The sequence below is a fragment of the Platalea leucorodia genome, assembly GCF_965183815.1.
Source record: "Platalea leucorodia genome assembly, chromosome: 26".
NCBI classification, from domain to species: domain Eukaryota; kingdom Metazoa; phylum Chordata; class Aves; order Pelecaniformes; family Threskiornithidae; genus Platalea; species Platalea leucorodia.
Window position 1 is genome coordinate 640,182 of NC_138848.1, and position 17,269 is coordinate 657,450.

Here is a 17,269-nt window from a genome sequence, read left to right on the forward strand (position 1 = left end):
GGGACAGCTTGGTTGGTGATGGCTCAGCCATGCCTTGGGGACAGCGTGGCCAACGCCTTGGGGACAGCTCAGTTGGCGATGGCTCAACCATGCCTTGGGGACAGCTTGGCCAACGCCTTGGGGACAGCTCAGTTGGTGATGGCTCAACCATGCCTTGGGGACAGCTTGGCCATGCCTTGGGGACAGCGTGGCCAACACCTTGGGGACAGCTCAGTTGGCGATGGCTCAGCCGTGCCTTAGGGACAGCTTGGCCAATGCCTTGGGGACAGCTTGGTTGGTGATGGCTCAACCATGCCTTGGGGACAGCTTGGCCATGCCTTGGGGACAGCGTGGCCAACACCTTGGGGACAGCTCAGTTGGCGATGGCTCAGCCGTGCCTTAGGGACAGCTTGGCCAATGCCTTGGGGACAGCTCAGTTGGCACCTTGGGGACAATCAAGCCATGCCTTGGGGACAACTCTAGACTGGTGGTGACTTGGGGATGACTTGGCACAGCCTGAGCCCACCTCCGCCTTGGGGACAGCCTGGCCATGACCTGGGGACACCTCGGTTGGCACCCGGGGGCCACCCCATCCCGTCCCCCCGTCCCCCCCTCACTGGGCACCGGGGGCTCCTCGGGGGGGGTCTCCTCCTGCGCCGCCGTCCCGCGGAGCCCCACCACCTTCTGCACCAGCCCCAGCAGCCGCTGCCGCAGGGACGTCTCCTCCTCCTCCTCCTCCTCCTCGCCGGCCAGCTCGATGCCTGGGGGGGGCGCAGGGGTCACAGGGGGGCCCGTGTCCCCAAAGGAGGGGGTGTCCCATCCTCCTAGGGGTCCCTCAGTGTCCCCAGGAGGGTGGGGGTCTCCATACATTGGGTGGGGGTCCCTGTGCCCCTGGGATGGGGGTGTCCCCTTGTCCCCAGTGGGTCCTGGGATAGGAGGTCCCCCCGCCACCAGGATGGGGGGGTCCCCGTTGCCAAGGGGGGGTCCCTGTGCCCCTGGGGGGGTCCCATCTCACCGCAGTGTGCCAGCAGGTCGTTGTGGAAGTCGAGGAGCTCATCGCGGATGTCCTCGGGCACCGGGCACTCCTCCTCGTCCGCCCCCCCCTTGTACTGCAGCAGCATGTTGATCTGAAGGGGGGGACACACGGGGGGACACCGGGGTCAGTGGGACCCATCCCAGAGCCGTCACCCCACAGATGTCCCCATGGGTGTCCCCACGCAGGTCCCCGTTCCCCGTGCACGTCCCTGCAGGCGTCCCCATGCGCGTCCCGTGTCCCCGTGCACCGTTTCCCACGTCCATCCTCGCGCCCATCGCTCTGCACGTCCCCGCAGGTGTCCCCACGCATGTCCCCACTCCTCGAGGCCGTCCCCGCAGGTGTCCCCACACAGGTCCCCGCTCCCCATTGACGTCCACGTCTCAGTTTCCCATACGCATCCCTGCCGGTGGCACGTCCCCACGTCCCCGTGCACGTCCCGGTTTCCCACGCACGCCGTCCCCACGGGTGTCCCCGCTCCGGCAGCCGTCCCCCACCTGCTCCTGGGGCGGCGAGCGGAACTCGCGGGTGCGCCGGGCGGTCTCGGCGGCCGTCATGGTGAGCGCCCGCATCAGCTGCCCGTAGCGGCGGCGTTGGTCGCGCTGCAGCCGCTCCACGTGCCGCTCCGAGAAGGCGACGATGGCCTCGACGCGGTGCTGCAGCTCCCGCTCGCAGAAGTACTGCAGCAGGTTGCACATCTGCGCCCGCGGCGTCAGTGGGGGACGCGGGGGGGACACGGGTCCCCAAAGCAGGGGGACAGGGGACAAGGGGGGACCCCAGGGGTGCCGTCACCTGCGATGATGGGGGAGCCGGCAGTGCGGCTTGGGGAGTCCCTGGGGATGGAAGCTGGGGATGGGGACAGTGGCTGCACCCAGGGAGGGGACATGGGGACAGGCACCCCGGGGCAGGGACCTGGACCACCGGGGGCTGTGACACCCCCCCGGGGAGGGTCCCCTCACCTGCAGCTTGACCGACTCAGGCAGCTTCATCTGCAGCAGCCCTTCCTCCAGCCCTTCCTCCTCCTCCTCCTTCTCCTCTTCCTCCTCCTCCTCCATCTCCCCCGCCTCGATGGCCTTCCTCCGCGCCTCCTCCTCCTCCTCCTCGCCGTCGGCCGAGGCGTTCCGCCGGGGCTCCCCAAAGACCCTGGGCTCGATCATCCGGAGGACGCGACGCACGTCCTCGTCCCCCAGCGCGCCCACGGCCAGCAGCGCCGACACCAGCTTCAGCACCGGCACCAGCTGGAATTCCACGCTGCCGCCCACCGGGTCCCGGGCGTGGGGTCCCCCCCCGGCCACCGCCTCCGCCAGCATCCGGATGGCCCGAGCCCCCAAAGCCCCCAAGGGGATGCCAGGACTGAGCAGCGCCCGCCCGCCGCCAGCCGCCAAGACGAAACAAGGCTCGGCGAAATGGGGTTGGGGTCGCAAACAGGCGCTGGGACCCACACCGGGGGGTCCGGGCGCTCGCCCGCCGTCGGGGAAGAGGGTGATGCTCTTGGTGGCTTCGGTCATGGGGATGATGAACTCGGCGCTCATGGAGGCGCGGGCGCGCTGGGCGGCGTCGAGGTGCATGGCCAGCAGCAGGTCGTAGTAGCCGGCGCGCAGCGGCCCCGGCAGCTCAGGGCTCTCGATGGCGAAGAGGAGCTGCGCCTGGTCGACGTGGCTGCAGAGCGCGTGGGCCACCCGGTTGTTCCCCAGGGCGCAGACGGCGCAGTACAGCTTCAGCGTGTGCCACTGGAACCGCAGCAGCTCCAGCTGCTCCGACAGCTCCATGATGTCGATGCATCTGGGGGGGGGACGCGCGGGGGTCAGCACGGGACGCCTGGGTCCTCCGGGGATGGGACCCTGGGGACAGGACACCCAGGTCTCCTGGGGAAGGGACCCTGGGGTGCCCTGGGGATGGGACCCTCGGGACAAGGTATCCTAGGTCTCCTGGGGATGGGACACCCAGATCTCCTGGGGATGGGACCCTGGGGTGCCCTGGGGATGGGACACCCAGGTCTCCTGGGGACAGGTCCCCTGTGTCCCCTGGGGATGGGACCCCTGGGTCCCCAGGTCTCCTGGGGACGGGTCCCCTGGGTCCCCCAGGGATGGGATCCTGGGGACACGACACCCAGGTCTCCTGGGGATGGGACCCCTGGGTCTCCTGGGGCTGGGATGACTGTGTTCCCTGGGGATGGGTCCTTGGGGTCCCTTGGGGGTACAACACTTGGGTCCCTAAGGGATGGGACATCTAGGGTCTCCTGGGGCAGGACCCCGGGGTCCCCTGGGGGTGCAACACCAAGATCCCCTGGGGATGGGACCCCTGCGTGCCCAGGAGATGGGACACAACATCAGGGTCCCCTCAGGGCAGGACATATGGGTGTCCCCTGGGAGCAGGACATGCGGGTCCTCTGGGATGCAATGCTGGGGACCCCTGGGGCAAGGCGTCGGGGTCTCCCAGGGGAAGGACACCTCGGTCCCCTGGGTGGCAGGACACCAGGACGCTGGGGTCCCCGGGGTGGGGACGGGGGCACCAGGGGAGGGACGGGGGTCCCCGACCTGTTCTCCTCGGGGATGTGGAGGGCCATCATGACGAGGGGCTCGGTGCACTCCACCACCCAGCCCTGCCGCTCGCCCAGGCGGCTGGTCTCCACGGCCAGGAACTCGTTGGGCATGCGGCTCCAGGTGACGGGCGTCAGGAGCTGGATGGCCAACCGTGGCGGGCACTGCGGCTCCGGGTTCTTCCGCTCGCTGCTGAACATGGCGGCCGAGATGGGCATGATGTTCTGTGGGGACATGGGGGGCGTGAGATGGGGGGGACCCAGGTGGCCGGGATGCCTGCTGTCCCCCCAGAGACCCCCACCACCCCCAGGGGTCCAGGTTCCCCTTGGTCCACCCTATTGACCCCAAGGACCCTCCATAGACCACCACCACCCCCAGGGGTCCAGGTTCCCCTTGGTCCATCCTGTAGACCCCAAGACCCCCCTGTAGATCACCCCCACCCCCAGGGGTCCAGGTTCCCCTTGGTCCATCCAATAGACCCCAAGACCCCCCCGTAGATCACCATCACCCCCAGGGGTCCAGGTTCCCCTTGGTCTATCCTGTAGACCCCAAGACCCCCCTGTAGATCACCATCACCCCCAGCGGTCCAGGTTCCCCTTGGTCCATCCTGTAGACCCCAGAACCCTCCATAGACATCCCTACCTCCCCAGTGGTCCCAGTTCCCCTTGGTCTATCCTATAGACCCAAGGAGCCCCAGCACCCCCAGGGGTCCAGCTGCCCCTTGGTCCACCCTGGAGACCCCATTGTCTCCCCATAGACCCTACTGCCTCCCCCAAGAGCGACGTGGGGGGACCCAGGCATCACCTTGAGCTTGCCCAACTCAAACTGGATGACGTTCTGGCTGGTGGGGAGGGCGAAGACGGCCGGGAAGAGCTTGGTGTTGGGTTCCACCTGCACAGACAAAGCCGCTGAGACCAGGGATGGATTTGCCGAGCCCCCAGGATGGGGACAGGACCCCCCAGCCCTCGCGGGGGTCATGGGGGTTCAAGGAGGGGGGTGGAGGGGGTTGTCCCACCTGGAAGAAGGTGTTGATCTCCTTGCCGTTGGCGGTGAAGGTCATGAGGCCAGTGGCCAGGTCCACCAAGCAGCCGATGACCAGGTCGGTGTGGCTGACCCGCGCCTGCTGCGTGGTGCTGGCGAACTCCCCCCCCCACACCATGTAGCAGTTGCTCCGCTTGATGCTGCGGGAGGGAAAGGGGGGTGCTGGGGCGGGGGCAACCTTCCCCATCGCCCCCCAAGGGACCCCCGGGTCCCAGACCCCTTCCCCATCGTCCCCCCAAGGGACCCCCGGGTCCCAGACCCCTTCCCCATCACCCCCCGGGTCCCAGACCCCTTCCCCATCATCCCCCCAAGAGACCCCGGGTCCTGAACCCTTTCCCCATCGCCCCCCGGGGTCCCAGACCCCTTCCCCATCGCCCCCCGGGGTCCCAGACCCATTGCCCCCCAAGGGACTCCGGGTCCTGAACCCCTTCCCCATCACCCCCCAGGTCCCAGACCCCTTCCCCATCGCCCCCCAAGGGACCCCGGGTCCTGAACCCCTTCCCCATCGCCCCCCCAAGGAACCCCCAGGTCCCAGACCCCTTCCCCATCGCCCCCCAAGGGACCCTGGGTCCCAGACCCCTTCCCCATCGTCCCCCGGGTCCCAGACCCCTTCCCCATCGCCCCCCAGGTCCCAGACCCCTTCCCCATCGCCCCCCAAGGGACCCCCGGGGTCCCGGACCCCTTCCCCATCACCCCCCGGGGTCCCGGACCCCTTCCCCATCACCCCCCAGGTATCCCAGTTTCGGGCTCCCGCTTTGGGGATCCCCGTCGCTGCCACCCCCCCGCGGTACCTGTCGTGCACGTTGCCCTTGTCATCGCCCATGGTGACGGTGACGGTGCGGACGCGGGAGAGGTCGAAGGCGGGGTCGTGCTGGTGGAAGTCGGGGGTCACCCAGCCCACCCAGACGCTGGAGGGCTCCTGCCCCGCGAAGATCCGCACCGAGTAGTAGTACTGGGGGGGGGGGGGGGGGAGAGGTCAGGGGGGGCCGGGGGGCCCTGGGGCGCGGGGATGGGGACAGGGATGCAGGGATGGGGGACAGAGACAGGGATGCAGGCGCAGGGGACAGAAATGAGGACAGGGATGGAGGAATGGGGGACAGGATGGGGATGCAGGGATAGGGACAGGGATGCAGGGATGGAGGAATGGGGGACAGGATGGGGATGCAGGGATAGGGACAGGGATGCAAGGATGGAGGAATGGGGGACAGGATGGGGATGCAGGGATAGGGACAGGGATGCAGGGATGGAGGAATGGGGGACAGGATGGGGATGCAGGGATAGGGACAGGGATGCAGGGATGGAGGAATGGGGGACAGGATGGGGATGCAGGGATAGGGACAGGGATGCAGGGATGGAAGACAGGGATGCAGGGATGGAAGACAGGATGGGGATGCAGGGATGGGGATGCAGGGATGGGGATGCAGGGATGGGGGAATGGGGGACAGGATGAGGATGCAGGGATGGAAGACAGGATGAGGATGCAGGGATGGAAGACAGGATGAGGATGCAGGGATGGAAGACAGGATGAGGATGCAGGGATGGAAGACAGGGATGGGGGAATGGGGGACAGAATGGGGATGCAGGGATGGGGACAGGATGGGGACAGGGATGCAGGGATGGAAGACAGGATGAGGATGCAGGAATGGGGATGCAGAGATGGGGGACACAATGGGGACAGGGATGCAGGGATGCAGACAGGGATGCAGGGATGGGGAATGCAGGAATGGAGTTAGGGGATGCAGGGATGGGGAATGCAGGAATGGAGTTAGGGGATGCAGGGATGGGGAATGAGATGGGGGACGGGGATGGAGACACGGATGCAGGGATGGGGGACAGGATGGGGACAGGGATGCAGGGATGGGGGGGACAGGGATGCAGGGATGGGGACCACGGGGATGGGGACAGCGGGGCACGGGTGGGATGGGGGTGCTGGGATGGGTGTCAGGGTGCCAAACCAAGGGACGGGGACAGCGGGATGGGGGTTTTGGGGGGGCCACCCCCCACCTACCGTGGTGGTGTTCATGATGACCTCGGGGTCGTCACGCTCGTCGGGGACCACGTCCTCCTCGAGGCGGGGGACAGTGGGGACTGCGGGGGGGGGGCGCGAAGGGCGTCTTCCTGGCCTTGAACAGGAACCTGGGGGGCACAGTGGGGCGAGGGGCCCTGCTCACCCCATGGCCGTACCCCCCAGGACCCCCCTGGGGCCATGCCCCCCAAAACCCCGCCGTGGGGTCCCTGCTCACCCCCTCCGGGTCTTGCCCTTCTCAGTGGTCGCATCCTTCTCGTTCTCGGCGCGGGGCTGGTCCCGGGGGGCTGGGGTGGCGGGACCCCCCCCGGGCCCCTTCTCACCCTCACCCTCGCCCTCGGGGTGCCGGGGCCCGGCCGAGCGACGCAGGCGCTCGAATTCGGAGAGGGGTTCGAGGCCGGCATCGTCGGGGGGCTCGGGGGGGGCCTGGGGCAGGGGGGTGGCCCCGGGGGTGCAGCGGAAGCGGGGATGGAACTGGACGGGGAGGCTGAGGCGGAGGAAGAGGAGCTCGGGCGAGGCGGCCGGGGAGCCGGGGGCACGGCGGGCCAGCCGCAGGCACGGCGGCGTCTCCACCGTCCCGTCCATCCGCGTCACCTGCGGGGACCCCCCCCGGGGAGGCGTCACGGCCGGGGCATGGGGGGCTGCGCCCGGGGACCCCAGGGTGATGGGCGTCCTCCCGGGGTGGGGACCCAGAGGGACTGGGGACCCCATTGGGACTGGGGACCCCTCGGGGATGGGCGTTACCCCATTGTAGGGACCAGGGACCCCTTCGAGACGGGCATCGCCCCATCATGGGGACCCTCAGGTACTGGGGACCCCCACAAGGACATACCTTGGGGACACCCAGGGACCCCTTATGCCCTGGGACCCTGCAGGGATGTGCATCACCCAGCCCTGGGGACCCCGACACTGTGCATCACCTGGCCCCGGGGACCCCACCGCACCATGCATCACCCAGCCCTGGGGACCCTCGGGGACCCCCTGCACCCAGGGACCCTGCATCACCCAGCCCTGGGGACCCTCGGGGACCCCCTGCACCCAGGGACCCCTTATGCCCTGGGACCCTGCAGGGATGTGCATCACCCAGCCCTGGGGACCCCGACACTGTGCATCACCTGGCCCCGGGGACCCCACAGCACCATGCATCACCCAGCCCTGGGGACCCTCGGGGCCCCCCTGCACCCAGGGACCCCTGCCACCAAGCACCACCCAGCCCTGGGGACCCTCGTGGACCCCCTGCACCGAGGGACCCTCCATCACCCAGACCTGGGGACCCTCCGGGACCCCCTGCACCCAGGGACCCCTGCCACCAAGCACCACCCAGCCCTGGGGACCCTCGGGGACCCTCCGGGACCCCCTGCACCCAGGGACCCTGCATCACCCAGCCCTGGGGACCCTCGGGGACCCCCTGCACCCAGGGACCCTGCATCACCCAGCCCTGGGGACCCTCCAGGACCCCCTGCACCCAGGGACCCTCCATCACCCAGCCCTCGGACCCCCCGGGCCCCCTTGCACCCAGGGACCCCTGCCACCAAGCACCACCCAGCCCTGGGGACCCTCCGGGACCCCCTGCACCCAGGGACCCTCCATCACCCAGCCCTGGGGACCCTCCGGGACCCCCTGCACCCAGGGACCCCTGCCACCAAGCACCACCCAGCCCTGGGGACCCTCGTGGACCCTCAGGGACCCCGTGCCCCCAGGGACCCTGCATCACCCAGCCCTGGGGACCCTCAGGGACCACCCCTCATCGGAGGACCCCCCCCGGCACCGTGCAGCACCCATCCCCAGGGACCCTCATGCCCGGGGGAGTCCCTGCCCCCGCGGCCCACCCCACCCCACGCAAGCCCCCCCCCATTCCCTGACCTCCAGCTGGGGGTGGTCGGGGGGCACTGGGACGAACTGGGGGAGGCTCTTGCTGAACCAGAGGGTGATGGGGCGCTTCATGTTGATGGCGAAGGGCTCGTAGCCCTCCTGCAGCCCGCAGATGCTGAAGAACCGCAGGCTGCCCACCTCCTGCCCCAGGTTCAGCCGCCCCTCCTGCTCCAGCCCCAGGCTGCACACCGGCACGAAGCCTGCGGCGGGAGGCGGGGGTCAGCGCCCGGAGCCCCCCGCGCTCCCCCGGACCCCCCGTCCCGCCCCGTCTCACCCTCGCCCACGTCGAAGTCCTTGAAGGCCAGCTCGGAGCCGGCGTCGCTGATGAGGACCTCGCCGTTGAGGGTGAAGGTGATGTGGCTCTCGGTCAGGTCGATCATGCAGCCCACCACGTCCCCCGCTTGCCAGGTCCGGCCGAAGGGCTCGCTGCCCACGTGCCAGCGCTGCGCCTGGGGAGGGGGACACGGCGTGGGGGGTCGGGGGGGACCCGGGGGCAACGGAGGACCGAGGGGTCCCGGGGCAGCGGGGGCATTTGGGGACCAAGGGGGACCAGGGGCATCAAGGGCAACGGGGGACCCAGGGGACCTGGGGTGATGGGGAACCCAGGGGGGACAGGGGCAATGGGGGACCCAGGGGCTCTGGGGCAGAGGGGGCACTTGGGGACCAAGGGGGACCAGGGGCATCAAGGGCAATGGGGGACCCAGGGGACTTGGGGCACTGGTGGCATTTGGGGACCTGGGGGGACCAGGGGGGACCTGGGACAATGGGGGACCCAGGGGGTCCCAGGGGCACGGGTGGCATTTGGCGACCGGAGGGGGCCTGGGGTATCAGGGGCTCTGGGGGTCCCAGCGGGCTCTGGGGGTCCTGGGGGGGGGGGGGGGCTACGGGGGTCCCAGGGGAGTAGGGCGGTCCTGGGGGGTTGTATGCAGCTCCCAGGGGGCTATGGGGGTCCCGAGGGAGCTAAGGGGGTCTCAGGGGGGCTAAGAGGGTCCCAGGGGGGTCCCAGGGGAGTATGGGGGGCCCTGGGAGGGGCTCAGGGCTCCTAGGGGGCCTGGGGGGCAATGGGGGTCCCAGGGGGGTCTGGGGGTCCCGGGGAAGAATATGAGGGTCCTGGGGGGGAGTATGGGGGTCCTGGGGGTCCCGGGGGGGAACGGGGTCTCACCCGGTGCCCGTTGAAGACGTAGGCGAGGTCGTCGGCGCCCAGCTCGGCGTCGGGGCGCAGGTTGGGGCGCGCCCAGCCCACCCGCATCTCCCCGGTGGTGACGGCCTCGAACTCGAAGTACCACTTGCCGGCCCGCACCGCGTAGCTGCGCTCCGCCCGGAAGATGCGGGATTTGTCCCCCCGGCCCCGCGGCACCCCCTGGGCGGCTGGGGGGGCACAGGGTGTCGGCACCCCCACGGCACCCTGCACCCTCAAACAGCACCCTACACCCCCTAACATCCTCCCTGCAACCCCAAACAGCACCCTGCATCCTCCCTGCGCCCCCAAAAATGGAGCCCTGCACCCCTTAATTGCACCCTGCATCCTCAAACTGCATCCTGCGTCCTCCCTGCACCCCCAAAATGGAACCCTGCACCCCCAAAGGGCACCCTGCATCCTCCCTGCAACCCCAAACAGCACCCTGCATCCTCCCTGCACCCCCAAAATGGAGCCCTGCACCCCTTAATTGCACCCTGCATCCTCAAACTGCATCTTGCATTCTCCCCTGCACCCCCAAACAGCACGCTGCACCCCCAAACAGCACCCTGCATGCTCCCTGCACCCCCAGAATGGAACCCTGCACCCCCTTAATTGCACCCTGCATCCTCAAACTGCATCCTGCATTCTCCCCTGCACCCCCAAACAGCACCCTGCATCCTCCCTGCACCCCCAAAGGGCACCCTGCACCCCCAAAGGGCACCCTGCATCCTCCCTGCACCCTTGAATGGTACCTGCATCCTCAAACAGCACCCTACACTCTGTCTGCGCCCCAAAACGGCACCCTGCATTCTCCCTGCACCCCCAAACAGCACCCTGCATCCTCAAACCGTGCTCTGCATCCTCTCTGCACCCCAAAACAGCACGCTGCATCCTCCCTGCACCTCTGAAGAGCACCCTGCACCCCCAAAGGGCACCCTGCACCCTCCCTGCACCCCCAAACAGCACCCTGCATCCTCCCTGCACCCCCAAAATGGAGCCCAGCACCCCCAAAATGGAGCCCTGCATCCTCCCTGCACCCCTAAACAGCACCCTACATCCCCTAACATCCTCCCTGCACCCCCAAACAGCACCCTGCACCCCCTAACATCCTCCCTGCACCCCCAAAGGGCACCCTGCCTCCTCCCTGCACCCCCAAAATGGAACCCTGCACCCCCAAGGAGCACCCTGTCCCCTCCTGGCCCCCCCAAAGGGCACCCTGCCTCCTCCCTGCACCCCCAAAATGGAACCCTGTGCCCCCCAAGGGCACCCTGCGCCCACCCTGTCCCCCCAAGGGCAGCCTGCGCCCCCCCGGCCCCGCGCTCACGGCTCTCCTGGTCGGGGGGCTCGATGTTGTAGCCGTAGCCGAGCAGGGTGCGCACGGCCTGGCACAGGCTCTCCCGGTTGGTCCTCTTGGTGCGCTCGTCCAGGAGGTTGTAGGGCACCAGCCGCGGGTTCCGCTTGTTCTTGATGTCCTGGGGACACGGGGACACCGCCACCGTCGGCATGGGGACACCACCACCATGGGCATGGGGACACGGGGACACTGTCACCGTGGGCATGGGGACACTGCCATGGGCATGGGGACACCACCACTGTAGGCATGAGGGCACTGCCATGGGCATGGGGACACGGGGACACCATCACCGTGGGCATGGGGACACCACCATAGGCAGGGGGACATGGGGACACCGCCACCGTGGGCATCAGGACATCGCCATGGGCACGGGGACACCACCATGGGCATGGGGACATGGGGACGCCGCCACCATGGGCACAGGGGCACCGCCATGGGCATGGGGACACCACCATGGGCACAGGGACACCGCCATGGGCATGGGGACAGAGGAACACCGCCACCATGGGCACCGGGGCGCTGCCATGGGCATGGGGACACCACCGTGGCCATGGGGACACCACCATGGGCACAGGGGCATGGGGACACCACCACCATGGGCACAGGGACAGAGAGACATCGCCACCATGGGCATAAGGGCACTGCCATGGGCACGGGGACACCACCATGGGCATGGGGACACCACCACGGGCATGGGGACATGGGGACGCTGCCACCATGGGCACAGGGGGGCTGTCATGGGCACGGGGACACCACCATGGGCATGGGGACACCACCACGGGCATGGGGACATGGGGACGCTGCCACCATGGGCACAGGGGGGCTGTCATGGGCACGGGGACACCACCATGGGCATGGGGACACCACCACGGGCATGGGGACATGGGGACGCTGCCACCATGGGCACAGGGGGGCTGTCATGGGCACGGGGACACCACCATGGGCATGGGGACACCACCACGGGCATGGGGACATGGGGACATGGGGACGCTGCCACCATGGGCACAGGGGCGCTGTCATGGGCACGGGGACACCACCATGGGCATGGGGATGCCACCACTGGGGACATGGGGACGCCACCACTGGGGGCACGGGGACAAGAAGACACCCACAGCCCTGACCACGGGGACGAGGGGACGCAGAGCGCCCACGGGCACAGGGACACGGGGGGGGACGGGGGACGCAGAGGAACCTCAACCACGAGGACGGGGAGAGGCGGGCACGGGGACGCGGGGACCCGCGCGGGGCCGGGGGTCCCACCTGGAGGGTGCTGTAGGTCCAGCCCTGCTGGACGCGGTCGCGGGCCCAGACGTTGTGCCCGTTCTCGGCCAGGCGGTCGACCAGCGTCAGCTGCGCCGGCGTCAGCTTGACGTGGGCCAGGTCCAGCGGCGCCGGCTTGTACCCGTTGGACATGGTGTACCTGGGGGGCACGCCGCAGCCCCGCTGGCACCCCAAACCGGGACCCCCTCCAGAGACCCCAAACTGGGACCCCCAAACTGGGAACCCCTCCCAGAGATACCTCCAAACTGGGACCCCAAACTGGGAACCCCTCCCAGAGATACCCCCAAATGGGGAACCCCCTCCAGAGACCCCCCCCTCCGGAGAGCCCCAAACTGGGACCCCTAAACTGGGACCCCCCTCCAGAGACACCCCTCCCCAGAGAACCCCAAACTGAGACCCCTAAACTGGGAACCCCCTAAACTGGGACGCCCCTCCAGAGACCCACAAATTGGAACCCCCAAACTGGGACCCCCAAACTGGGAACCCCTTCCAGAGATACCCCCAAATGGGGAACCCCCTCCAGACATCCCCCCCTCCGGAGAACCCCAAACTGGGAACCCCCCAAACCGGGATCCCCCTCCAGAGACCCTCCCCTCCAGAGAACCCCAAACTGGGACCCCCAAACTGGGAACCCCTCCTAAAGATACCCCCAAATGGGGAACCCCCTCCAGAGACCCCCCCCTCCGGAGAAACCCAAACTGAGACCCCTAAACTGGGAACCCCCTGAACTGGGACGCCCCTCCAGAGACCCACAAATTGGAACCCCCAAACTGGGAACCCCTTCCAGAGATACCCCCAAATGGGGAACCCCCTCCAGAGACCCCCCCTCCGGAGAACCCCAAACTGGGACCCCTAAACTGGGAACCCCCCAAACTGGGACCCCCAAACTGGGAACCCCTTCCAGAGATACCCCCAAACTGGGACCCCCCTCCAGAGACCCTCCCCTCCAGAGACCCCCAAACTGGGAACCCCAGAGACCCCAAACTGGGACCCCTGCCAACCAAGGACCCCAACCCTGGGAACCCCTAACTGGGACCCCCAGCTGAGACCCCCAAGTTGCAGAACCCCCAACCAGGGACCCCCCAACCCATCAACCCCCTGACAAAGACCCCCAAATCCCCCCCTCAAACCAGTAACAGCCCCGCTCCCCCAAACTGGGACCCCCCCAGCCCCAGCCCCAGCGGCTTTAGGGGCCCCCCCACACCCACGTTTTGGGGAGTTTGATCTTTTTGAGGTTCTCCTCCGCTTTCTCGTCGGCCATGCCCACGTGGCAGCCCAGCGCCAGCAGGGTCCTGGGGGGCACGGGGTGAGGGGGACCCCAAAACCCAGCCCCCAGCCCCCCCTGGGGGGGCACAGCATGGGGGGGAACCCAAAAGCCAGCCCCCAGCCCCTCCTGGGGGGGCACAGCACAGGGGGACCCCAAAACCCAGCCCCCAGCCCCTCCTGGGGGGGCACAGCATGGGGGGGACCCCAAAACCCAGCCCCACCTGGAGGGGTGTAGGGTGAGGGGGACCCCAAAACCCAGCCCCAAACTCAGCCACATCCAAGGAGCACAACATGGGGGGACCCCAAAACCCAGCCACATCCAGGGGGCACAGTGTAAGGGAGGGGACCCCAAACCCAACCCCAGCCCAGTTTGGGGGAACATGGCAAGAAGGGGGACCCCAAAACCCAGCCCCAGCCCGGTTTGGGGGGACAAGACATTGGGGGGGGACCTCAGACCCCAACACAGACAGGTCTGGGGGGGGGCATGGCAAGGGGGGGGACCCCAAAACCCAGCCCAGTTTGGGGGAACATGGCAAGGGAGGGGACCCCAAAACCCAGCCCCAGCCCAGTCTGGAGGGCCATTGCAAGGGGGGGGACCCCAAAACCCAGCCCCAGCCCAGTCTGGAGGGCCATTGCAAGGGAAAGGACCCCAAAACCCAGCCCCAGCCCAGTCTGGAGGGCCATGACAAGGGGAGGGACCCCAAAACCCAGCCCCAGCCCAGTCTGGAGGGCCATGGCGGGGGGGGACACCCCAAAACCCAGCCCCAGCTCCGCTCCGCAGCCCCCGGCCCCCCTCACTTGAGGGTCTCCCCCGACATCTGGAGGTTGTAGCTGCGCTCGGGCTCGGGCAGGCTGTGGAAGCTCAGCAGGCAGGGGTGCAGCCGCTGGTTGTCGTCCCGGATCTGGGGGGGCCACGGGGTCAGCACCCCCCGGGGGGACCCCAAACCCCGGCAGGGATGGGGAGGGGGCCCCTGCTGTGGCACTGGGGGGTCCCACTGCACTCCAGGGGTTTGGGCGGGCTCGGGGGGTCCCACTGCACCCCAAAGGGTCTCAGGGGGGTTCATTGCACCCCAGGGGGGCTCAGGGGGTCCCACTGCACCCCAGGGGGATTGGAGGGGCTCAGGGGGGCTCAGTGCACCCCAGGGGGGCTCAGGGGGTCCCAGGAGGGTTGGGGATGCTCGGGGGGTTCCCACCACAGCCCAGGGGGGGTCAGGGGGTCCCAGGAGGGTTGGGGATGCTCAGGGGGTCCCACCACAGCCCAGGGGGGCTCAGGGGGTCCCACCGCAGCCCAGGGGGGCTCAGGGGGTACTGGGGGGCCCCGGGGGGACTCACGGGGCCGTAGGTCCAGCCCTGCTCGATGCGGGTCAGGGCCCAGAGCTCGTGGATGTTCTCCGCCAGCTTCTCCCGGATGCGCTCCAGGTGGGGGGGCAGCACGATCTGGGGGGGCAGGGGGTGGGCACCCCAAAACCAGCACCCAAAATCCCCCCAGCCTCCCGCACCCCAAACTCCTGCCTGGGCACCCCTAACCCTCTCCATCTCCCAGCACCCCAAACCCCCATCCAAGCCCCCCAGCACCCCAAATCTCCATCCAAGCCCCCCAGCACCCAAACACCCACCCAAGCACCCCAAATCTCCATCCAAGCCCCCCCAAACCCCTCAGCACCCAAACCCCCATCCAAGCACCCCAAATCTCCACCCAAGCCCCCCAGCACCCAAACACCCACCCAAGCACCCCAAATCTCCATCCAAGCCCCCCCAAACCCCTCAGCACCCAAACCCCCATCCAAGCCCCCCAAATCTCCACCCAAGCCCCCCAGCACCCAAATCTCCCCCCAAGCACCCCCAAGCCCCCAGCACCCCAAGCCTCCCAGCACACAAACCCCCACCCAAGCCCCCCAAATCTCCACCCAAGCCCCCCCAGCACCCAACCCCCCACCCAAGCACCCCAAATCTCCCCCTAAGCCCCCCCAAACCCCTCAGCACCCAAATCTCCCCCCAAGCCCCCCAGCACCCCCGTCCAAGCCCCCCCAAGACCCCCAGCACCCAAATCTCCCCCCAAGCACCCCCAAGCCCCCAGCACCCCAAGCCTCCCAGCATCCCAAGCTCCCACCCAAGCACCCCAAATCTCCCCCCAAGTCCCCAAATCTCCCCCCAAGCCCCCCAGCACCCAAGCCCCCCAGCACCCAAGCCCCCCAAATCTCCACCCAAGCCCCCCAAGCCCCCACCCAAGCCCCCCCAAACACCCAAACCCCCACCCAAGCCCCCCAAACCTCCACCCAAGCCCCCCCATGGAAGCCCCCCCCCCCCACCTGGAGGGTGTCGACGGGGCAGGGGGTGAAGGCGGTGTGGGGCAGGGCCTGGGTGGGCCCCAGGAGGCTGCGGGTGCCGGGGGGCCCCTCGCCCCGGTACGCCTTGATGGGCTCCAGCCGCAGGCGCTCGCGGGGCAGCAGGGCCTCGGCGCAGGGCGAGTACCCGGGGGGGGGCAAGAACTGGAACTCCCCGTGGCGGCCCCCCAGCAGGAACCGCAGCCTGGGGGGGGGGGCACGGCGGCGTCGGCACCCCGCCAGCACCCCCAGGCTCATGGCGGCCCCCCAGCAGCCCCCCAGCCCCCCAGCACCCCTCCAGCATCCCCCTCAGCATCCCCCAGCGAGCAGGGGACTGTAGGTCCCTGGGGACCCCCAGCACCCCCCTAGTATCCACCCCAGACCCCCCCCAGTATCCCCCCAGAATGCTCCCAGCCCCCCAGAACCTCTCCAGACCCCCCAGCATCCCCCAGGACGCTCTCAGCCCCCCCGAATCCCTCCAGAATCCCTCCAGCCCCCCCAGCATCCCCCCAGGATGCTCTCAGCCCCCCAGAATCCCTCCAGACCCCCCAGCATCCCCCCAGAACCCTCTCAGCCCCCCAGAATCCCTCCAGACGCCCCAACATCCCCCCAGGATGCTCTCAGCCCCCCAGAATCCCTCCAGACCCCCCAACATCCCCCCAGAACCCTCTCAGCCCCCCAACATCCCCCCAGAATCCCTCCAACCCCCCAGCATCCCTCCAGACCCCCCAGCATCCCCCCAGAATCCCTCCAGACCCCCCAGCATCCCCCTAGCCCCCCCAACATCCCCCCAGAATCCCTCCAGACCCCCCAGCATCCCCCCAGCCCCCCAGCATCCCCCCAGAATCCCTCCAGACCCCCCCAGACCCCCTCCAGCCCCCCAAGCACCCCCCCAGAAATCCTGAACCCCCCCCAGACCCCAACATCCCCCCAGAATCCCTCCAGCCCCCCCAGCATCCCTCCAGAATCCCTCCAGACCCCCCAGCATCCCCCCAGCCCCCCAACATCCCCCCAGAATCCCTCCAGACCCCCTCCAGCCCCCCGAGCACTCCCCCAGAACCCCTGACCCCCCCCCCCAGACCCCAGCATCCCCCCAGAATCCCCCCAGCCCCCCAGCATCCCCCCCCAGCCCCCCAACATCCCCCCAGAATCCCTCCAGCCCCCCAGCATCCCGACAGGACCCTCTCAGCCCCCCAGCATCCCTCCAGACCCCCCAACATCCCCCCAAGCACTCCCCCAGAACCCCTGACCCCCCCCCCCCCCCAGACCCCAACATCCCCCCAGAATCCCTCCAGACCCCCCAGCATCCCCCCAGGACCCTCTCAGCCCCCCAGAATCCCTCCAGACCCCCCAGCCCCCCAGCATCCCCCCAG

At 68.9% G+C, this 17,269-nt stretch overlaps 1 protein-coding gene across 1 annotated transcript in view; it reads right to left on the reverse strand.

Moving 5' to 3' along the window:
* The window catches only part of RYR1 (ryanodine receptor 1), a gene marked incomplete at its 3' end in the record, with an annotated part of 75,343 nt that overhangs the window by 39,697 nt on the left and 18,377 nt on the right, over nt 1–17,269 (reverse strand). Inside the window, 20 exon segments of the mRNA XM_082333490.1 lie at nt 597–740; nt 995–1,106; nt 1,510–1,710; nt 1,972–2,794; nt 3,550–3,776; nt 4,357–4,443; nt 4,568–4,733; nt 5,385–5,545; nt 6,602–6,698; nt 6,700–6,729; nt 6,837–7,213; nt 8,483–8,691; nt 8,766–8,940; nt 9,654–9,859; nt 10,996–11,143; nt 12,286–12,445; nt 13,515–13,598; nt 14,371–14,474; nt 14,905–15,009; nt 15,882–16,101. Coding sequence (XP_082189616.1) covers nt 597–740; nt 995–1,106; nt 1,510–1,710; nt 1,972–2,794; nt 3,550–3,776; nt 4,357–4,443; nt 4,568–4,733; nt 5,385–5,545; nt 6,602–6,698; nt 6,700–6,729; nt 6,837–7,213; nt 8,483–8,691; nt 8,766–8,940; nt 9,654–9,859; nt 10,996–11,143; nt 12,286–12,445; nt 13,515–13,598; nt 14,371–14,474; nt 14,905–15,009; nt 15,882–16,101 — 3,836 coding nt within the window.